A 24,570-nucleotide genomic window follows, 5' to 3' on the forward strand; every position below is an offset into this window, starting at 1 on the left:
CTTCAAAAAATTATTCACTCGCATATTTTAAACTTTTAAACAAATTACGTCACAACGAAAAAATTGGTATCTGTAAAAAAGTCACGGATATCTACCTCATAACTATTCCTTAATTGTAGTTTTATCATTACTGTCGCATTTTCACCAATATTTTAGATGAGAAATAATTGATCCAAACAAAGAAAAATAAAAAAAGTTAAAAGGGTAAATATATGAAAATGAAAATGTCGACCACTCATTAATGTCAGCGATTTCTGCATCGCGACCCTCGTTATAAGACTATTATGGCTACATTCATACTACAGGTCTTAATGCACGAATCCGATTTTTTGTCATATCCGTTTTTGGCGTGCCCGTTCAGACTGCCTTTATCCATTGAGACCGTTCAAGTATTACGCATGCGCACTAATTCGCAGTCCGACACGCGCTAAGCAAGAAGACCCGCATGCGCAGAAGCATCAAAACAAATGACAGACGTCATCCGTCATTCCAGGGTTATCATATTTTGCTTTTCAAAAGGTGGACACAAATAACAGACATAAATAATCCCCGTTTAGGCTTATATTCAAAGTTTATATGGATCGATAGCATGCACGCACTTTCCGTGCACGTCACACACACATACGGGCAGTTTGTCCCGACTCTCGGCCGTGGAGGCAATCTTGAAATATTGCTCACTTGGAACAGAGAGAAAACTGAGCATTCTCAGGCTTATCCTCAACCCATTTTTATTTTTTATGACTGTTGTCAAGCCCAGCCCTTCCCCAAAAGCCGTGTTCAATGCAAGCTAGGCGCTAATAACGCACAGGTGCATCGCTACGGTAACGACTCTCTCGCTATTTGATGACGTAATTGCTGCATTAAATCCGATTTGCGGGACTGGACAGTACAGACCGCCGCGACAGTCTGGAAAAATGTGGCCCAGATCGGATTTAGACCACATACAAAAGTGACCCAGATCGGATTTGAAATGGTCCCGTTCTATGCGACCTGTCACGTTCAGACCGTCAAGTTAATGCCTCACTCGTGTCGGAAAAACACCAAAAAATCGGATTCGTGCATTAAGACCTGTAGTATGAACGTAGCCTTTGTTTCACCCATAAAATCCTCCAAAAATCCGGCTGTGGCCATTCGCAGCTGTGTCTTGACACTCAGTGATACATGCTACGTGGAGTTTTGGGATCGAAACAAGGTACCGGTAAGTACACAATAATATCTTGTTAAAGTCATGGCGTCTTTAATTCTGCTCTCGCACGCTCTCACCTCCAGTTAGGGTTTTGCTGTTTAAAAAAAAAAAATTGGGGGGAAAAATGCCCTCCTGTTCAAAATTTTTCTTCCTTCAGAAAATTGAGATTTAAAGCTTTCCAATAATGTATCACACATGCATATAGGACAATTTTGAAATTTGGCCAAATTGGGGGTCTCGGAGGGGAACTTCAAGTCACCTCAGTGTTTTCCGACATATATATTATACATTTGTATATGTGTGTGAGGGAGGGAGTACGTGGTCACGCTCTGATTTTCCAAGCAGTCGCAGAGTACGATTAAAATAAATCTTGAGAAAAAGACAAAGTCTAACATCGTTACTTAGGATGTTACAAGCATTGCGCAGTTGCTCACTCAGCACTTGGAAAATATCAAATCGAAACATGGTGTGGCACCGCATATATTCCCTAAAAGCGATAACCACGACCAGAGTGACGTTTGAATGAATGTGGCCGAGGCAGGCGGAGCCTCTCGGGGCAACCGTTTTGTGAGTCTTTCTCTCCTGGAACTGACCCGGAAGTCCTTTTCTTGTGTTGTATTTTCCCTGCAAACAAGCTCGTTACGTGACCGCACACTACTCGATTTAACCCTGAAGGAGTTTGTCACCCCCCCCCAAAAAAAAAAAAAAAAAATACAATTCAATCTTACTGGTCATGCATGCGCGAGTAGAAGAAAAAATACTCACACTGGCTCTAATTTTAGTTGCAAAATGTCCCCATTTGGGGGCAGTCTGGAGTCCTGACATAGCGTGATGAACTTTCAACAGGGATGCACTTAGTGCTGCAACGATTAATTGATTAACTCGAGTATTCGATTAGGAAAAAAAGATTCAAATTAAATTTTGCTGCTTTGAGTATTCGTTTCATTAAATTGACGTTGTAATGGTTTGTTTTGAAAGTGTTTGCATTTAGTTTTATTCATTTGGGTGGATACACTGCCTCATTTTACATGGCTGAATCCAGCTGCTCCCTGTTAAGACCAATATAAGCTAAGTTTTTGTTTGAACTCATTTTTTTTAATGGATTCGGAATTTAGTTTAGAGGTATATTTAGCCTTTTTTTGTGGGAATATGTGTCCGAACCATTTGTTAAGAGCATTGTTTAAAAAAAAAAAAAAGTGAGCATTTTATAGCATTTAAGCTAGCAGATTTTTGCTATGCAAGTTAGCCAGTTGCTCTTTTGCTGTACACATAAATCCTTATTTATTTATGTTTTTATAGCGTTTGAGGCTCAGCTCAGATATTTTAATTTTTCATGTTCCTCATCCGATTACTCGATTATATGAACTAACTAGTTAATCCGTTAATCGACTACTAAAATAATCGTTAGCTGCCGCCCAAGACGCACTGATCCCAACTCCAATACAGAAGCTCAGGTGTCACATTGAGTGACTAAGAAAGCTTTTAAAAAAATGTTTTTGTGTTTTTTGGATTTCTATTCAGTACACGACGTGATAATGTTAATATAGTCGATATACTGTAAGTTAATTACATTTTTTGCTTGGTGGCGTGCCTTGGGATTTTTTTTTAATGAGAAAAGTGTTCCGTAGGTCAAAAAAGGTTGAAAAACACTGACTTAAACTGTTAAAAACAGCTTTTGATGACTATAGTTCAAAATTTTGAATAGCAGTCCAATGCAGTGAGCACTTTAAGAATTAAAGAAGGTTAAAGAATGTATTTAATGTGCTTTTTCACACACGGAAACATTTTTTTTTTTACTTGTAATGAAATGAATGATTCAGCTCATTTTTGAAAGAGTCTATCTGGAGTAAAATGATATTGTACTTACGGCGAATTTCAAAGCATTGGGAGCTTCTGGTCCATCGAATTGGAAGTTTTTAATGTCGGGGAAGCCCTCATTGGAGCCGGCGCTTCTGGGCGCGAACCTCTTGTATCGTTTTCGCTGGGTTTGGGGGTCCACGTAGAGGGCGTAGTCGCTCATGGACTCGCAAACCGCATCCAAGAGTTCGCTGAGGTGAGTCTCCGATCGAGCCAGGGGTACCTTGGACCCACCAAAAAAAAAAAAAAAAATTCTCAGCTTCTTTAATCCTTTTTTTAGTCAAATGTAGAAAAATGCAGGGTCTGCAAATGTCAAAACATGATACTAATGCGGGTAAAATTGAAATGAAGATGGGGGAGAAGCTCTTGAAAAGCTCTTCAATGTTAAAAGTCCTTTGGAGTGTCATTCGTGTTACACCGCAGGTCAAAAGTCTGACCTCCTATTCCTGCCATGTTTTCTTTCTCCCCGCGAACAAACTCTGACTTTTAACCCGCGCTGATCCCGACCACGCCGCTACGTCCGAACCCCGCGGTCTACTTCCCGGCCCCTGTTCGGAAGACAAAACAGAGAGCGGCCACGTCTAGACGGGTCAAGACAGGTGCGGCGCCCTGACCGCCCGGCCCCGGAAGCACACCCGCTTTTGCGGTGAAGCGTGGAAGAGTGGGAGGTGGCCATGTTCATTCAAAAGGGCAAAAGTGAGGGGCTCATTTTGAAAAAAAAAAAAACTTTTTTTCAACAGAGCAAGGCTGGGAAAAAACACAGAGGGGTGCATTTCCTGTGGAGGATGGCTGTCAAAGGCCTAAACAGAAGCCAAGTACAGCTTTGTGTCCCGGATATCTCACGCTTAATGCTGCAACCATCAAAATTAGGAAAACGCTGGGTGATAAAAAACTTTTGTGCTACCGATATCAACTCCTATCACCTGCTGCTGATATTGTACCGATTAAAGATGTCCCGATCGATCGGGATGCCGATCACGTCATTTTCAATGTATTGGAATCGGCAAAAAAATATCGGACATGCCTTTTTTTTATATTTTAATTAAATCGTTTCTAATTGTATTTAACGTTACAGACAAAATGTCTTACACTCATCCAGAGTCTTTAGTTTTGGCTTAAAGTAGGGCTATCAAATTTACCACGGTAACAGCGGTAATTATTTTTTTTTTAAATTAATCACGTTAAAATATTTAACGGAATTAATGCATGCGCTGCACGACCCACTCACGCATTGTCGTGTTCAATCTATAATGGCGCCGATTTACCTACATATAGAGCTAAAACGCAGCGTAAAATGAGTAGAGGGAATCTTGGCAGTATTTGGGGCCTTTTTTTTAATTGGCTAAAGCCTTAAAATCCCTCTCTCAACAATTGGAAATATCGTGAGAAAGCAATGTGGGGAAGTAAGATAGTAGTTGATCTTTTTCTTTACACCAGATATATCAATTGGTGCCAATACGCACAGTCATGGTTGCACTTGTCATCATGCATTTGGGCAGAATAGTTAAATGGCTACAGTATAATTTACTGAAAGCTCAACAAATACACTAGATGGCAATATTTAGTCACAATAAACAAAGTCACATTTATCCTTTAAGAATTACCGTAATTTCTGGACTATAAGACGCACCCAACTATAAGCCAAATTTGATATGTTCATACATAAGCCGCACTGGACTATAAGCCGCAGTTGTCCTCATTGTATTATGGGATATTTACACCAAAAGATATTAACTGGTAACACTTAATTTGACAATGGCATCATAAGACTGTCATGAAACCAAATGAACCACCATTAAGCTTTGACTCAATTTGGTTCAAAGCCTTATTGTTTTAAAAATCTTCATTTGGCCATCACTGCTCCCTTGGGGGAGACAGTCAACCTCTGCTGCCGACACTGTTGTCATCCAACATTCCTCCTAGCATGCATTGCAGCGCTACAGATGTAAAAACAATCAAAATTCATGTCATGTGCGAATTATTTCTTCAGTTACTGTTCCAGTTGTTTTATTAATTGCTAGTTATGGTATTTGGTAACATTTGTTTGGATAGTGGTGTCATAATACTGTCATAATTATTACATGGCACTGTCATAGGCATTATTAAATGCTTATAATAGATGTTGGTTAGTGTCATCCAGCAAATTACCTCTCTTACACATTTTGACACCTGTCATAATAATTCAGTAATGCCCATGATAGTGTCGTGTCATGTCATAATTATGACGTTCTTATGACAGTCTTATGATGCCGCTGTCAAACAAAGTGTTACCTACAAACCCAAATAAATAATCAAATAAGCCCCACTGGACTATAAGCCGCAGGATTCAAAATGAGGGAAAAAAGTAGCGGCTTATCGTCCGAAAATTAAAATCTTTCTATCCGTGGATCCCTCTCACAGAATGTTAATAATGTAAATGCCATCTTGAGGATTTATTGTCATAATAAACAAATACAGTACTTATGTACTGTATGTTGAATGTATATATTCGTCCGAGTTTTATTCATTTTTTTCTTAATGCATTGCCAAAATGTATATGATCGGGAAAAATTATCGGGAATGATTGGAATTGAATCGGGAGCAAAAAAAAAAGCAATCGGATCGGGAAATATCGGGATCGGCAGATACTCAAACTAAAACGATCGGGAGCAAAAAAACATGATCGGAACAACCCTAGTACCGATACCACATTTTTTGCGAAAATATACAACTTATCTTTCTTTTAAAGGAAATTGTAACCTGTGAGTGACTATATATCGAAAAGGTCGCCCAAAATGTCATCGATATGCTCCCAACCAAGAATTAATGTATCATTTTTAAAAGCTGTCACTGTTTAAAATGCCAGTGACAGCATAAAAAAAACTTTTAAATAGCATTATTATGTGAATTACGATCTTATTTTGAGACAATTCGACTATATACAACAATTTTGTAAAGCGCAGATGACGAGAAATTAGTCTTTTAATCTGCTGTTTAGCCCTGCCTCTCATTATAGCGCTCTAGCGTCCCCAGCTGGAGGATGACGTTGGCAGGGTAACAATTTCATCTGATTCAGAATCGAGCCCAAAAAGAAGGAAAATTCCACAGAGAACAGCAAAATGTGATGATTGTTTCAATCGCTCTACTCCAATATTTTTACAGGCTATTCTTTTTATCCAAGTATTTTTACTCAATTGCTAAATAAATGGTATGGTCACGACATAACAGTTTTGTGCTAAATGAAATATGAAATATTCAACATGCATTTATTCAGTACGGCAGGGCAAAATTACTGCATAATGGTCAAAAACTGCCTATTTCTTCCTCTGCCGAATGGTATTTCATGCCACCGGAGTTAGTCAGGCTTTTGTCATTTTCCTGCCCCCGCTTCGGAGATGGAGGAAAGAACGTAAACAAAACAGGAGGCGTGACAGCTAGCCGCCATGCTAACCCGAACCGAGCAGCTTTTCCAAGCCTTATTCTCGCCTTTCGAAAACTAAAAATCACACAAAACTACCCCGACTTATGTCACACACGGCGGCGGGGTTGATTGTCTTCACCGATCGGCCACCCCCGGCAGCGAGCAAGTTACAGCTCGTCGTTCTTGATACTACCCATTCAGCAGGAAAACAGTACATTACTTTTAATATATGTATTATACCCACCTGGACGCCACAAATTGTATTTACCCCCCAAAAAAGTTAGCCGTTAGCATTAGCCCAATGCTAACGCAAACATGAATGCTATGCTAACGCTTGCTATGCTACATTTACAGTCTCTGCAGGGTTCAACAAGCCAAATTTAGGACTTTGAAAGACTTTTTTAAGAACATAATGGATCAAATTTAAGATCCATTTCACATCTATACCGGCAAAAAAACGTACAAAAGATATAAAGGAAAATTGGAAGCCGGGAATCACATCTAACGTATATGAATTTTTTCCCAGCTCTTTCCCACTGTGATACAAATGAGCACAAAGTACTGCTAATAGTAGTATTGAAGTAGTAAAGTAACGTCAATAGATTTTCAAGACCTTTAAAAATTGTATTTAAGACCTTTATTGAGATTTTAGGAGAATTCTAAGGTCTTGTATTCAAATGATTGGATTTAAGACTTTCCCAGACATTTTAAGACCCCGCAGATACCCTGATTTAGTGTGTGATGATCACTCAGCACAAACCTTTAAAGGCTAAAGCAACATTCTCTTGCCAAGATAAGAAAACAAATCTTACTGTGTATGTTTCAAAACAAGCAATGGGGAGACTGGAGAGGACACTGGTGAGTTGGGAGGAGGGGTGCAGCACGTCACATGAGTGACACAACCAGACACTGCTACGATGCAGGCTAACTACACATAAAATGTCACACATTGTGAACATGTGACAGAAACAAAGGCGCATTTTCATCTCAACAGACAACAACAACTGGCGTCTCAATATGTTTTAGTCTCCCAAGAGACGTTTTTAGCTTGTTATAATCTCGTCATCGTCATGTAAGTCGACGAAATGTTTTTATAGTCATCATTGACGAAAACAACACTGCGCAAAATCATCAATCAATCCAAAATCAATCTCCCTGTTAAACAACATTTCTGTTTCCAACGAGTGTGTGAAGGATGAGAAGTGAATTTCACGCCAGCGAGTGAAAGCCGGCCAATGTTTATTCTGTAGATCTTTGTAGCCTTCATTTTTTCCTCCTCAGACAAAACTTTTTGTCTCTTTTGTTGCTCTGCCATCTTTAAAGCGTTCGTATCGACTTCTGTCTTTATAATGAATAGGGAATGGAGGAATTGACGTATGCCGTAAAGCAGTCAGCACATTTGTAGTTTTGTTTCTTCTGCCACCCTCCTCAAAGTTAAATGGTGTCGGTGAAAGCGATGCAGGGCCCCTCAAGATATAAAAGAAGTGTCATCCAACTAGTTGTCAGTCGACATATTATCACAAATGTTATGAAAATATTTTATAAAGGTTGAAAAGTTACCTATTATTACTTTAAAAATACAAAACAAAAAACCAAGTAAGGCCCTAAAGAACTGACTAATCCCTAAGTCTTTGGGTTAACTCCACCTCTTCCCCATTCATGAGAAATGCGACTCATTGAGAAGAGGATCCCTTGAGCTTGAAGAGGAAGTTGGCAGAACAACACAATGTTACAGCACGAGGGCAAAGGCTGAAAGGTGAGCAATTGAGGATGTTGCTCAGCTTTATCTGTCAATCCAATTTTTTTCATACTAACTATTGTATACATTCATTTGTATTCATTAAAATACACTGGTGTTAAACGATCTCCTGACCCATAATTATATATGGCGGAAAACACAGACACGGCTGAAAAAGCAGTTTCTGCTCTTGCACCCCTCTTTAAAATAAACTGCTGTATTTTAAGACAAAACAACTGATAGAACAATTTCTATATGCTGCCATAGCAGATTCATGGCACAATAAGGCCCTGAACTATTTTTAATTTGTCCGTTTTACCTTGGAAACCCCCATTTACAGATGTCGCGCAACCGCTTTTGTTTCAACCTAGCCATAAAAATAAGTTAAGTAATTGTATTTATTATTCGAAATGTTTGTCATTTTCAGCTTAGAATAATTAATTGATGTCTAATACTTAGTAAAAAAACAAACAAACAAACAAAAAGACTTTAAAAAATTATTCACTCACATATTTAAACTTTTAAACAAATTATGTCACAATGAAAAAATTAGCATCTGTAAAAAAAGTCATGGATATCTACCTCATAACTATCGCTTAATTGTATTTTCCCCGATATGTTAGATGATAAATAATCGATCCAAGCAAAGAAAAATTGAAAGAAAACGTTTAAAAGGGTAAATACAGTGCCTTGCAAAAGTATTCGGCCCCCTTGAATCTTGCAACCTTTCGCCACATTTCAGGCTTCAAACAGAAAGATATGAAATTTATTTATTTTTGTCAAGAATAAACAAATAGTGGGACACAATCGTGAAGTGGAACAACATTTATTGGATAATTTCAACTTTTCTAACAAATAAAAAACTGAAAAGTGTGGCGTGCAATATTATTCGGCCCCTTTACTTTCAGTGCAGCAAACTCACTCCAGAAGTTCAGTGAGGATCTCTGAATGATCCAATGTTGTCCTAAATGACCGATGGTGATAAATAGAATCCACCTGTGTGTAATCAAGTCTCCGTATAAATGCACCTGCTCTGTGATTCTGTGATAGTCTCAGGGTTCTGTTTAAAGTGCAGAGAGCATTATGAAAACCAAGGAACACACCAGGCAGGTTCGAGATACTGTTGTGGAGAAGTTTAAAGCCGGATTTGGATACAAAAAGATTTCCCAAGCTTTAAACATCTCAAGGAGCACTGTGCAAGCCATCATATTGAAATGGAAGGAGCATCAGACCACTGCAAATCTACCAAAACCCGGCCGTCCTTCCAAACTTTCTTCTCAAACAAGGAGAAAACTGATCAGAGATGCAGCCAAGAGGCCCATGATCACTCTGGATGAACTGCAGAGATCTACAGCTGAGGTGGGAGAGTCTGTCCATAGGACAACAATCAGTCGTACACTGCACAAATCTGGCCTTTATGGAAGAGTGGCAAGAAGAAAGCCATTTCTCAAAGATATCCATAAAAAGTCTCGTTTAAAGTTTGCCACAAGCCACCTGGGAGACACACCAAACATGTGGAAGAAGGTGCTCTGGTCAGATGAAACCAAAATTGAACTTTTTGGCCACAATGCAAAACGATATGTTTGGCGTAAAAGCAACACAGCTCATCACCCTGAACACACCATCCCCACTGTCAAACATGGTGGTGGCAGCATCATGGTTTGGGCCTGCTTTTCTTCAGCAGGGACAGGGAAGATGGTTAAAATTGACGGGAAGATGGATACAGGAACATTCTGGAAGAAAACCTGTTGGTATCTGCACAAGACCTGAGACTGGGACGGAGATTTATCTTCCAACAGGACAATGATCCAAAACATCAAGCCAAATCTACAATGGAATGGTTCAAAAATAAACGTATCCAGGTGTTAGAATGGCCAAGTCAAAGTCCAGACCTGAATCCAATGGAGAATCTGTGGAAAGAGCTGAAGACTGCTGTTCACAAACACTCTCCATCCAACCTCACTGAGCTCGAGCTGTTTTGCAAGGAAGAATGGGCAAGAATGTCAGTCTCTCGATGTGCAAAACTGATAGAAACATACCCCAAGCAACTTGCAGCTGTAATTGGAGCAAAAGGTGGCGCTACAATGTATTCACGCAAGGGGGCCGAATAATATTGCACGCCCCACTTTTCAGTTTTTTATTTGTTAAAAAAGTTTCAATTATCCAATAAATTTTGTTCCACTTCACGATTGTGTCCCACTTGTTGTTGATTCTTGACAAAAAATTAAAATTTTATATCTTTATGTTTGAAGCCTGAAATGTGGCGAAAGGTTGCAAGGTTCAAGGGGGCCGAATACTTTTGCAAGGCACTGTATTGTTGACAATGGCAGGCAACGATTTAATAGTCATATATTTATTTAATTAAATATACATATATATATATTTTTAAATGAATTTAAAAAAACAAAAGGGGGGAACTCATAAATATTGTATTTGTATTTTTGTATATTTTGTATATTACATAAATACTAAGAGTGTAACGGTACATGTATTTGTATTGAACCGTTTCGGTACAGTACTTTTGCAAGGCACTGTAGACGTCCAATTCATTTAAAATGTGAGGACTGGCTGTAAATGCTCACTAAATACATATTTTATGAATACATTTATTTAAAAAGTAAAAAACACGGTAAGAAAAATAAATAAGAGAATTACAGGCTTTTCATTTTTTTATTTAAAATGTTTTTGAATTCAATTGAAAAAAAAAAAACACACCTCATATTTACGTTTTTCCCCCTTTCCTGTTTTAATTTTAAAAAAAAATTAAAAAAAAGGGGGGGGGTCAAAAATAAATTTGTTTTTCCATTACATTTAAATTAAACATGGTAAGTATGAAAAATAAATAAGAGATAATTAGCTTTTTTTCTTTTTTTTTTTTTTTTTTATATTTAAAGTGTTTTTGAATTCAATCTAAAAAAAAAAATCGCAAAAAAACATCATATTTACTGTTTTTATTGGTTTTTTAAAAAGGGGAAAATATTTTCTTTTCATTCGCCCATCCCAGTCAAAACAGAATGGACATCAAGCGCCGTCAATGGGCGCCACAGAGTTCAACGATGGAAAATAAAAGTATTTTGTAACAGGAAGAACACTTCTGATTTAAACAAAAAGGAAAAAATGGCACTATTTGTCCAATTTGAAGCCCAGCTTTCTCTGTCAAAGAACACAAGGCAAAGCATGTTGGTCTATTGCAGCCCTTGGGCTTGTGTCTGAGTCATTATCATGCCATGCTACAAAACGGTTTAGAATTAAACCCCTTCCTTGCCAGTCGCGGCCCTGTGAAAAGGAGCTGTCAGTCACCGCGTTTGTTTGAAGAATGAGCTGGAAGGGGGTTCCAATAGGGATGCTTTCCTCCATTTAATTCCCATTGGACAGGGCGCCATTATTACACCGCTGCGGACGGGGGCCTTTCATTTTCATTGTCCGGCTAAAACGGGCCAATGAAGACCCAGAAAAAAAAAAAAAAAGATTTATATAGATATATATGTACATATATATTAACAATAATACGAAATGTAGTTGACTATGCTAATTAAATCCGTCAGCGAGTCCACTGGGCAAGGAATAATTTCGTTGCTGTAATTTATATTCAATCATTGAAAAACAATCGGATATCGCCTTCAGCTACTTTATGTCTGTCAGTCTCAAACTGGAGGACAGCTGTGGCAAAAAGCAGCCAGCGGTGTGACACCAGAGGACGCTTTTCTCCATGGAACTCGCTTCGTTTATTACCTTGACGAACAACGACAGTTGGATTTTAAATAGGAAACAGTCGGTCTTGCTTATTAGTACTGTATCGCAGGAGCATCACGATCAAGATAAACCCTTTAAAGGTAACCTCGGACTTAAAGTCTTGTAGGCTCTAATAAGCCACAATTGTTCTGTTTTACTATAATGTTATTAGAAACACATACCGTAATTTTCGGACTATAAACCAACATTTTTTTCCCTTCATTTTGAATCCTGCGGCTTATTTATTTGGGTTAACAGGTACCCTAATTTCTGGACTATAAGGCGCACCTGACTATAAGCCGCCACCCACCAAATTTGACACAAAAAAGACATTTGTTCATAGATAAGCTGCACTGGACTATAAGCCGCAGCTGTGCTCACTGTATTATGGGATATTTACATCAAAAGATATTAACCGGAAACACTTTTTTTGACAGCGGCATCATAAGACTGTCATAAAACCAAATGAATCATTATGAAGCTTTGAACCAATTGGCTGCAAAGCTTCAATAATTCAAGAAGCGTCATTTTGCCATCACTTCCCGCATGGGGGAGACAGTGAACCTCTGCTGCCACCTGCTGTCAACACTTGTTATCCAACAGGCCTCCTAGCATGCATTGCAGCTCTACAGACGTAAATAACATTCAAAATTCATGTTCTGTGCTAATAATTTCTTCAGTTACTATTCCAGTTTCATTACTTGCTAGTTAGCTACTTTGACTGTGGTGCTATAAGACTGTCATAAACCATCATAATTATGACATGACACTGCCATGAGCATAAATGAATGCTTATGAGAGATGTCAAATTATCCCACTTTTGACTGCATGTAAAAGATCCGAGCTGGACATAGAGTTGGTGATATAATTTATGATAAAATGTGATAAAAAGTGATAAAATGACAGTTAGTGACATCTGTCATAAGCATTAATTGATGCTCATAATAGTGTCATGTCATAATCATGGCTGTCTTCTGGCAGTCTTATGACGCCGCTGTCAAATAAAGTGTTAGCTATTAACCCAAATAAATCAACATATAAGCCGCACAGGATTCAAAATGAGGTAAAAAAGTAGCGCCCTATAGTCCGAAAATTACGGTAATACTTTATTTGACAGCGCAGTCATAAGACTGTCATAAGATCGTCATAATTATGACATGACAATATCATGAGCATGAATGACATTATGAATGATGTCACTAACTCCATTTATGTCCAGCTCGGATTTTTTTTTACAACCATTCATAAGTGAGATAATTTGCTGGATGACACAAAATGACATCTGTCATAAGCATTCATTAATGCTCATGGCAGTGTCATGTCATAATTATGATGGTCTTATGACAGTCTTATAGCACCACTGTCAAAGTGTTACGAAATACCATAACTAGCAATTAATGAAACAACTTGGACAGTAACTGAAGAAATAATTAGCAGAGAACATGAATTTGGATTGTTATTTAGAGCTGTAGCGCTTCAATGCATGCTAGGAGGTATGTTGGACAAAACAGGCTTGACAGCAGGTGGCAGCAGAGGTTGACTGTCTCCCCCAAGGGAGCAGTGATAGCCAAATACAGCTTCATGGTGGTTCATTTGGTCTGATGACAATCGTATGATGCCGCTGTCAAAGTGTTACCAGTTAATATCTTTTGGTGTAAATATCCCATAATGCAGTGAGGACAGCTGCGGCTTATAGTCCAGCGCGTCTTATCTATAAAGAAAGGCCATTTTTGTGTCAAATTTGGTGGGTGGCGGCTTATAGTCAGGTGCGCTTTATAGTCCAAAAATTACGGGACATCATTGCCATTGATTTAAAAATCTATAATATTTAGTACATGTTTTGACCTACGGAGGGTGCCATGTTTTGCGTGCGCAATGCACGCTGGGGGTGATGACGCGGTTGGGCTGGACTAGGAGAATAGTTGTGCTAGCTAGCAAGCGAAGCTAGTATGACAACTGCCATGATTTCTTCACTTTCTGCTGCTGGTCAGATTGTTTTGTTACAGAGCTGTGGGATGAGCTCCCGACGTTGTACCTGCATCCAATTCCAGCTCATCAGCAGTAGGGCTGCAGCTATCGAATATTTTAGTAATCGAGTAATCGACTGAAAATTCTATCCATTAATCGAGTAATCGGATAAAACAAATACATTTTTAGGTGAAGAGCAATTATAAATATACATGAGAAAACAAGACATTTCATCTAATCTTGAACCATTTTCAGTCAATCAATGTCTTTATTTTCGATGTATATTGTTGAAAACAGCCAACAATTGCATCTCAGATGTAACTACAATTAAAAAAAAAAAAAAAAAAAGACTAATTCACTGCTTTCACTCAAAAAACTTTTAGATCTTATGGAAAAAAAAATATATAAATATGTATATATATATATATATATATATATATATATACCCAAAAATGCCATTACGCTTGATAACACACATCACTTAAAAGTTAGGATTTTTTTCCCCCACGTGTTTCAATTGAATTTCTATTTGTGTCAAGCCATTTTTAAGTTCTAGTTTAGTTTTAAGTTACTGTAAGTCCTGATAGGATTTTGAGTTTTGGCAGTGTTCAAAATAAATGTATGATACAGGCTGTATTGGAGCACATTAGGGACCAGTGCTACTTGGTGTTTTATCCAGCAATGACTACTGAGCTAAAATTGATAGTTAGCATTACTGAGTTTTTATTTTACACCCTCATCACTCCAAAACGCTATGTTATGTTAAAGCCTGTCTGTAAAACACGTTAGCCACGCATCGACAGTGGTCATAAGTAACGTTAATCTTTATTTAATAGCGCTTAGCGCTCTTTATTAGCGCTTAGCGCTCTACTGCTTTAAGATGGCGGCTGTTTACTAACGCTGCCCAGACGCGGCCAAGTCTGTCATTGCGCATCTAGTTCAACATACATGTGATCTCTATGAGACGCTACCTACCAACGTAGCATCGTGCGGGCTAGTATTTAGCAACGTCGGCATCGTTTGGAGCGGCTGTCGGTTGCAGTCAGTTTTTTTTTTTTTTTTTGCTTCTTCCTCTACGCACGTGACATCAGCGCGTTGTCCCGCATTAAAAATAGTCCGAGCAAAACGTGATGTCAAAATAAACGATTAGTCGAGGTGAATAAAATTACTCGGATCAGTTTTTAAACTCGAGTTACTCAAGTATTCGTTTCAGCTCTAATTTTACACCCTCATCACTCCACAATGCTATGTTATGTAAGACACGTTAGCCACGCATCGACAGTGGTCATAATTAATAGAAACCTAGCCCTCCGCAGGGCTAACGTTACGTGAGCTAGTCGTGATAGTAACGTTAATCTTATTTATTAGCGCTTAGCGCTCTTTATTAGCGCTCTACTGCTTTAAGATGGCGGCTGTTTACTAACGCTGCCCAGACGCGGCCGAGTCTGTCATTTCGCTTCTAGTTCAACATACATGTGATCTCTATGAGACGCATCAGACGCTACCTGCTACCAACGTAGCATCGTGCGGGCTAGTATTTAGCAACGTCGTTGTCGTTTGTAGCGGCTGTCGGCTGCAGTAAGTTGTTTATTTATTTATTTTTCCTTCTTCCTCTCCGCACGTGACATCAGCGCGTTGTCCCGCATTAAAAGTAGTTCGAACAAAACGTGATGCTTAGAGCTGTCAAAATAAACGATTACTCGAGGTGAATAAAATTACTCGGATCAGTTTTTAAACTCGAGTTACTCGAGTTGCTCAAGTATTCGTTTCAGCTCTAGTGTCTTTAAACCAATCCTAGGCGGTTTGCCAGGAATTGACTTGCTGCAATTTGACAGTTTGTATATCCCTTCGTTGCTAGTTGCATTATTGTTTTGTTTTTTTCATTTTTCTGCCTCTCACTGTGGTTTTCCCCCGGGTTTTCATTTTATACTGATCCTGACCCACTGTCACGGACCCTTTTAGTGTCTTCCTTTTTGCGATCGCGTTTTTTTTCTGTGTTCCTACTCATTAATGTTCCGCTCCGGCTCAAATTGGAAGGGCAGAACCGATGACATGTTTATGTAGTTAAAGAGTGACACTGTCATGTCCCTGTACGACCGGTGTCAGAGTTCGGTCCGCATTGCCGGCAGTAAGTCAAATTCGTTCTCAGTGAGGGGGGCTGCGAGTCACGTCTTCACTCAAAATGATTGTCTCAAGCACCCCATTTACTGCAAAATGGACCTGAAGGGGTGCCGTTTGTTTGTGCTACGTTTGCGTTAGTTGTTGGGACACCCCTGTTATCAAGAGAGTTGGTACGCTCCATCAGCTGCGTGAGTTGGATACGGATAAGCGGCTAGTGACGTCGTCACTTGAAATGAATATCTCAATATCTACAAAACAATAGCGGCACAAACAAAATTTTTACCGCACAAACGACTGACACCATTTTTAGCTATTTTTGATCAAAATGGGGGTTGGTTGACCTCAGATTGACCTGTAAAACAAATGTAAATGCTGTAACTTTTGGACTATAAGGTGCACCTGACTACAATCCGCCACCCACCAAATTTGACACGAAAAAGACATTCGTTCATAGATAAGCCGCACCGGACTATCCTCACTGTATTATGGGATATTTAAACCAACCGGTAACACTTTATTTCACAGCGGCATCATAAGACTGTCATAAGACCAAATTAACCACCATGAAGCTTTGAACCAATTGCCTGCAAAGTTTCATTGCAATAAGAAGCTTCATTTGGCCATCACTGCTCTCTTGGGAAAGACAATCAACCTGTGCTGTCATAACACTGTTGTCATTCAACATGCCTCCTAGCATGCATTGCAGCGCTACAGATGTAAATAACAATCAAAATTCATGTTCTGGGCTAATTATTTCTTTAGTTACTGTCCCAGTTGTTTCAATAATTACTGGTTATGGTATTTGGTAACACTTTATTTGACAGCGGCGCCATTAAACTGTCATCAGACCATCATAATTACGGCTTCACACTGCCACAAGCATAAATGAATGCTTATGACAGATGTCATTTTGTGTTATCTGGCAAATTATCTCACTTTTGAATGGATGTAAAAGATCCGTGCTGGACATACAGTGCCCTCCATAATTATCGGCACCCCTGAAAAAGATGCGTTTTTTTTAGCTTCTTATATATTTTTCTATTCAAATAATATGGGACCTTAATGGAAAAAAAGAGAAAAATCCAACCTTCAATTAAAGTTGCACCGATACCGATACCAGTATCGGCAGGGGGTGCCGATCCGGCCCGAAATGGTGGTATCGGTATCGACGAGTACCAACATTTAGGGCGCCGATACCATCGACTAGCATCACTTGAACGCAAATGTACTGTCCTCCCCACGTGAGCTAACTTCCCAAATCCCGATGCATGACATTTGTATGTCTTTGTCTCGAAATTACCAAACAAAATTAACACCTTTGTCTTCAATATTAAGGATGTAAACTACAACGCGTATCCGCGATGTTACGCTGCTCATCTAACATGGCATTCAAAACGATTAGCATGCGTAAGCTAACGCCCGTTGTTGTAGCGCTGATGAGATCAGAAAGGTTAAGACTGTGGGAGACTAAGCAAACTCATGGTTTCATGATGAACAATGAGTGGCAAATTAAGAGCGCCGTACTTCAAACTCGTTCTGTTTATGAAAGTCGATTGTCATATGCTGGTGTTGTGCAGTAATGAGCAGAAGTGACTTCTGTGGCCAGAAAATACTCTAGCGGCGCAGCGCACACACTAGATATAATCAAATGGCAACCTAGATGTCCGATGTTAGATCCCATGCCAATTCTCGCACGCACACACTAGATATCATCAAATAGCAACCTAGATGTGCTACATTAGATCCCATGCCATTAGCTGCGTGAGCCCAGAGCGACGCGTAGTCCATATACTACATTGATGAATTAGAAACCGCCATGACTGAATGGAAGTTAAGCAGGCCAAATCAATCCATACCAGTGACTATAGATAATGCTGCAAATACTGTTAATTCAGTACATGTTACAGATGGACTCGGACCACAAATAGGATGTTTAAATATTGCTGCTAAGAGAGCTGCAGCAATCAGCAGTGTGCCCCACTTTACAAACAGTAAAGATTGTTCTCAGCACTTATATACAAAATTTCTTCAGCTCAGTAAGAAGTAAGCACATAAATATTCTGCACTAAAATACACACGGTCCTAGGCTTCAACTGGGACCGTGTGCTTTGGTCAGATGAGACCAAGATTGAGCTTTTTGACAACAAACACTCTAAGTGGGTCTGGCGTGCAACTAAAGATGCGCATGCTGAAAAGCACCTCATACCCACTGTGAAGTATGGGGGTGGGGCAGTGATGCTGTGGGGCTGTTTTGCTTCCAAAGGCCCTGGGAACCTTGTTAGGGTGCATGGCATCATGAATGCTTTGAAATACCAGGACATTTTAAATCAAAATCTGTTGCCCTCTGCCCGAAAGCTGAAGATGGGTCTTTCAGCAAGACAATGACCCTAAACATATGGCCAAATCTACACAGAAATGGTTCACCAGATACAAAATCAAGCTCCTCCCATGGCCATCTCAGTCCCCAGACCTTGTTTTGTTGGCAAAAGGGGGTTGTGTACAAAGTATTAACACCAGGGGTGCTAATAATTGTGACACACATTATTTGATGTCAAAAATTTTTTTCTTTATGTGGGATTTTTTCCCCATTGAATGAATGCACTTGTATTGAAGGTTGGATTTTTCTCTTTTTTCCATTAAGGCCCCATATTATTTGAATTTTTTTTTTCTTTTTCAGGGGTGCCAATAATTATGGAGGGCACTGTAAATGGAGTTAGTGATATAATTTGCCAGATGACACTTAATGACATCTGTCATAAGCATTCATTAATGCCCATGATAGTGTCATGTCACAATAATGACAGTCTTATGGCAGTCTTATGACACCGCTGTCAAATAAAGTGTTACCAATTAACCCTAATTAATCAACTAATAAGCTGCATTGGACTATTAACCACATGATTCAAAATGAAATAAAAAAGTAGCGTCTTATAGTCTGAAAATTACGGTAATCAGGATCTAAGTACAACAAAACAATTGGCTAACTTACAAACCAAAAGTCCGCTAGCTTAAATGCTATAAAATGCTAACTTTTTTTTTTTTTTTTTACAATGCTCTTAACAAATCATTCAAACTCATATTCCCACAAAAACAGCTAAATTAGGGCTGTCAAACAATTAAAATTTTTAATCGAGTTAATTACAGCTTAAAAATTAATCGTAATTAATCGCAATTCAAACCATCTGTAAAATATGCCATATTTTTTTGTAAATTATTGTTGGAACGAAAAGATAAGACACAAGACGGATATATACATTCAACATACGGTACATAAGTACTGTATTTGTTTATTATAACAATAAATCAACAAGATGGCATTACCATTATTAACATTCTCTTAAAGTGCTCCATTGATAGGTAAACTTGAAGTTCTTAAAAGATAAATGTTTGTAAAATTTTCAATCAAAAAATAAACTAGTAGCTCGCCATTGTTGATGTCATTACACCATGCTCACTCCGCAAACCCATAAAATCATTTGGACCCAAGCGCCAGCAGAGGGCGCCAAACAACAAGTAACAAGCGGACATTACACTGCTGTCATTTTAATCTGAGCGGGGCATGTGCGTTAATTGCGTCAAATATTTTAGCGTGATTAATTTTAAAAATTAATTACCGCCCGTTAACGCGATAATTTTGACAGCCCTAAGCTAAATAAAATAAAAATGTTAGCTCAAAACAAAATCTTACAACTTTATGTTGGTCTTAACAGGGGGCAGCTGGATTCAACCATGTTTAATGTGTTATGTCATATTGACTGTTGCCACTAGAGGGCAGTGTATCCACCCAAATCAATAAAACTAAATGCAAACAAACCACTAATTAAACAAATACTCGAAGCAGCTAAATTTGATTTGAAGCTTTTTTCTACTCGAGTTAATCGATTAATCGTTGCAGCGCTACAAAATGTAAAGCCTGATAAATACTTTGGATCTCAACGAGCCCTCTCTCTCATCTTGAGCAACAGAAAACGGCTTCGCTCCATCTCCCGTGATATTATGTGTCAGTGTGTATAAGCGGACCATTGTGCATCCTCTCATTCTCAATGCATGACTTCCCACCGGTCGCTATGAGATGAGCTCGCCTTCCAACTAAGTTCAATGTCTTTGGAAATCTTAAATGTGTCATTGTTAGCACGGGCAGGTTTAACTTTTGTGCCGCGCGGCCCCCAGGAAGTCCTACTGTGAAGAGGCCAAAGAGCAGAGACTCCAAAGCGGCAAATCCTCCTGGCTGATGGCATCTAAGCTGTGACATCCCTCCCTCTCTGATTCACGCTAGGTCAAAAGCTGCTGAAAAGGAGGGCACGGGATCAAGGTTTGCCTTCTTCTCCGCTCCGCTAACATTTGACGGACGAAACAACAGGTGGAGGATTGTGGCGGCAAAGGCCAGAGGAGGGGCTCGACTCTAAAATCTTCTTCCTGAACAGAATGCTCACAATTCAGCAACTCTTCACTATAACTTTAAAGGGAAATTAGGCAATAAAACCAGAATTCATTGGAGTTTTTTTAAGTTGCTGTTTTTTTGCCGTAAAGGAAATCTAGAAAATCTAGGAACCAGTTATTGAATTGATTATTCCATTGCTTTTTTGCATAGTTAGGACTAGGGATGTGACAAAATACCTTTGTATCCTGAAAGGTTATCGATATGCTTCCGCCAAGAATTGAGGTATCGTAAAAAGGTGTCAATGTTTAAAAAAAAAAAAAAGGAACCAACAAGTTGCTACCAAAATCTTCCACCGTAATATTGTCTCAGTTAACTCTATGGCTGCCATTGACAGCGCTTGACACCCAATCCATTTAGACTGGGAGGGGCGAATGAACATTTGTTCATTCGAAACCAGAGCATTCACACTAAAGCCGGGCGGTTAACTAAAAATTTACAGTTACTGAGATTCACGATGACCGATGTAATTTTGACCCGTGGGTAAATTTTGATATCAGGTCACTTTCCTGTTAATTTGGGGACAATTTAGGGACATGTCCTGTTGATATCAGGGGATTCGGGGACACAGTTTTTTTGCCATTGAAAATATGTGGGAAATTCAGACGTACAGTGGGGCAAATAAGTATTTAGTCAACCACCAATTGTGCAAGTTCTCCTACTTGAAAAGATCAGAGAGGCCTGTAATTGTCAACATGGGTAAACCTCAACCATGAGAGACAGAATGTGGGAGAAAAAAACAACAGAAAATGACATTGTTTGATTTTTAAAGAATTTATTTCCAAATTAGAGTGAAAAATAAGTATTTGGTCACCTATAAACAAGCAAGATTTCTAGCTGTCAAAGAGGTCTAATTTCTTTTAATGAGGTCTTACAAGGCTCCACTCGTTACCTGTATTGATGGCACCTGTTTTAACTCATTTTCGGTATAAAAGGCACCTGTCCACAACCTCAGTCAGTCACAAGAGACAAAATTGTAGACCTGCAACAGGCTGGGAAGACTTATTCTGCAATCGGTAAAACGCTTGGTGGAAAGAAATCAACTGTGGGAGCAATTATTAGAAAATGGAAGACATACAAGACCACTGATAATCTCCCTCGATCTGGGGCTCCATGCAAGATCTCACCCCGTAGCGTCAAAATGATAACAGGAACGGTGAGCAAAAAACCCCAGAAACACACGGGGGGACCTAGTGAATGACCTACAGAGAGCTGGGACCACAGTAACAAAGGCTACTATCAGTAACACAATGCGCCGCCAAGGACTCAAATCCTGCACTGCCAGACGTGTCCCCCTGCTGAAGCCAGTACCCATCCAGGCCCGTCTGCGGTTCGCTAGAGAGCATTTGGATGATCCAGAAGAGGACTGGGAGAATGTGTTATGGTTAGATGAAACCAAAATAGAACTTTTTGGTAGAAACACAGGTTCTCGTCTTTGGAGGAGAAAGAATACTGAATTGCATCTGAAGAACACCATACCCACTGTGAAGCACGGGGGTGGAAACATCATGCTTTGGGGCTGTTTTTCTGCAAAGGGACCCGGACGACTGATCTGTGTAAAGGAAAGAATGAATGGGGCCATGTATGGAGAGATTTTGAGTGAAAATCTCCTTCCATCAGCATGGGCATTGAAGATGAGACGTGGCTGGGTCTTTCAGCATGACAATGATCCCAAACACACAGCCGGGGCAAAAAAGGACCTCAAGGTCCTGGAGTGGACTAGCCAGTCTCCAGATCTCAACCCCATAGAAAATCTGTGGAGGGAGTTGAAAGTCCGCGTTGACCAACGACAGCCCCAAAACATCACTGCTCTAGAGGAGATCTGCATGGAGGAACGGTCTAAAATACCAGCAACCGTTTGTGAAAAGCTTGTGAAGAGTTACAGAAAACGTTTGGCCTCCGTTATTGCCAACAAAGGGTACATAATAACGTATTGAGATGAGCTTACGCTATTGACCAAATACTTATTTCCCACCATGATTTGCAAATAAATTCTTTAAAAATCAAACAATGTGATTTTCTGAGGGGTTTTTTCTCCACATTCTGTCTCTCACGGTTGAGATTTACCCATGTTGACAATTACATGCCTCTCTATTTTTTTCAAGTAGGAGAACTTGCACAGTTGGTGGTTGACTAAATACTTATTTGCCCCACTATACATGGGTGTCATTGGCATCTGTCTACATTGGTGTCAAAGCAATTTAAATGCTATTGGAAATGAATGGGAAATTTGGACGTAGATAGAGGCATAGAGGCTTAATGTTTTTTATTCATTTTTTTAGTGTTTCTGAATGCTAAAAAGTTGCACTTTTGAACTAATTCATTATTTTTTTCAAGCTTTTTATCCGAGTTTGTTGTTCTACACCAGGGGTTTTCAACCCAGTCCTCAAGGCACACTGTGGGTCCTGGTTTTTGTTCCAGCCGATCCAGCAGAGACAGTTGAACCAATGAGGCTTCTGCTAAAACAAGCCACACCTGACTGCAATCAACTGATTGCACTTGTAAAACACCAGATTGGGGAAAAAGTGTTGTCATCTTGTTTGGTAAGAATGAAATCCTGCACCCACAGTGTGCCTTAGTGGAATAGGTTGGGAACCCCTGTTCTACACGATAAAATGTCTGAGTGAGTGCTGGTCCGAGACTGGTGATTCCATACTTTTTGTTAGGGGTTGTAATAGTCCGCTTGGGCGAATTTATCGTCATTGATCATTATTGAGATAAATCTGTTCTATTTACCGTGATAAGTACTTAATCGCCTAGTCCTAGCTGCCACCCAGCCAATTCAAACCAATTGGACATCTATAAGTGATAAACTCATTGAGAAGATTAATTGGAAACCACATGATAGGATGGCACAGAAAGCAGAGTCTTTTCTCACTGTATCACTGACAGTGGAAGAGGCTCTAATCCTGGGAAATCAATACCAGATGGACACCTAACGATAGCCAGCTTCCTGGGGAATAAAGGATATCAGTGCTCCAGTGGGACGCGACCTCATTAGACCACCAACAATAAGCTAAATCTGCTGTGTTAACACACTATCAGTGTACCTTCAGCTCCTTGTCATTTTAAGATAGTTATGCACACAAATGACAAAACTCCGGTTTTACGGCGTCAATGTCAAAACAAAAGCACGGGATTTTGTATGTACAGTATGTATGAGCTACAACAGACAGAACACCCATGTTAGTGCATTTTTACCTTTTTATCTTTGATTGTTCCATCCGCATCGAGTCGAAAGCCGCCGATATTGATGGTTTTCTTCGGGTCCACCAGATTGATTGAGTGAGTTAATTCGTCTACAATTGCACCGCAAGCTAAAAAACAGAGGTTACACTCAGAATTAAGATAGGATGTGGATTATCTACAGTGGTATGAAAAAGTATCGGTAACACTTTATAATAACTACCTGTTTTACTAGTTAATAGATCATTAGTAAACTGTTGATAAATGATTTATTGTTGTTTGTGAAGTATTTGTTAACAGTTTGTTAAGCATTTACAGGGTGTTCCAAAATGGTTGACCCCATTCTAAATGCCCATGCTAGTTGATGGATCTTAATAAAACTATATACACTTTATATTGAAGGTCATAAGTTTTATTGGTTAAATATACACAGAAAAGTACAAATATTTGTTGGTTCTATGGCAGATTTTCATAAATGTGCAACATGAGCGCTGCCTGCAAAATGCCTTATCAAAATGCCTTTTCTTTTGAAGTAAACGGCTTTTCTTAACCTGAAAAGATAGAAATACCAAACGTTACACACAAAAACTTGAAACGTTTATACACAAACTGTGTTTCAAGTTAAGAATACCCTGTAAATGCTTAACAAACTGTGAACAAATACTTCATAAATCAACAATAAATCATTTATCAACAGTTTACTAATGATCTATTAACTAGTAAAACGGATAGTTGTTATAAAGTGTTACCAAAGTATCCGAACCTTTTGGAATTTCTCACATTTCTGCATAAAATCACCATCAAATGAGATCTTTGTCAAAATCACACAGATGGAAAAACTGTGTGCTTTAACAAAAACTACTCTAACATTTAAAGGTTCTCATATTTTAATGAAGATAGTATGCAAACAATGACAAAAGGGGGAAAAATAAGTAAGTGAACCG

The 24,570-nt window shown here is 39.1% G+C and overlaps 1 protein-coding gene and 1 long non-coding RNA gene across 3 annotated transcripts in view; one reads left to right on the forward strand and one right to left on the reverse strand.

The window, feature by feature from the left end:
* The window catches only part of LOC130929640 (uncharacterized), a 74,356-nt gene extending 54,048 nt beyond the window's left edge, over nt 1–20,308 (forward strand). Inside the window, exon 3 of the long non-coding RNA XR_009066933.1 lies at nt 20,279–20,308. This is a non-coding gene — a long non-coding RNA (uncharacterized LOC130929640). The remainder of the gene's footprint in view (nt 1–20,278) is intronic.
* The window catches only part of cnpy1 (canopy FGF signaling regulator 1), a 43,875-nt gene that overhangs the window by 5,505 nt on the left and 13,800 nt on the right, over nt 1–24,570 (reverse strand). For both annotated transcript variants that reach the window (XM_057856974.1, XM_057856975.1), the window contains exons 3-4: nt 23,642–23,757; nt 3,054–3,266 (exon numbers count right to left, since the gene is read on the reverse strand). In XM_057856974.1, coding sequence (XP_057712957.1) covers nt 3,054–3,266; nt 23,642–23,757 — 329 coding nt within the window. The remainder of the gene's footprint in view (nt 1–3,053; nt 3,267–23,641; nt 23,758–24,570) is intronic.

The sequence above is a fragment of the Corythoichthys intestinalis genome, chromosome 14 (assembly GCF_030265065.1).
Source record: "Corythoichthys intestinalis isolate RoL2023-P3 chromosome 14, ASM3026506v1, whole genome shotgun sequence".
Taxonomy (NCBI): domain Eukaryota; kingdom Metazoa; phylum Chordata; class Actinopteri; order Syngnathiformes; family Syngnathidae; genus Corythoichthys; species Corythoichthys intestinalis.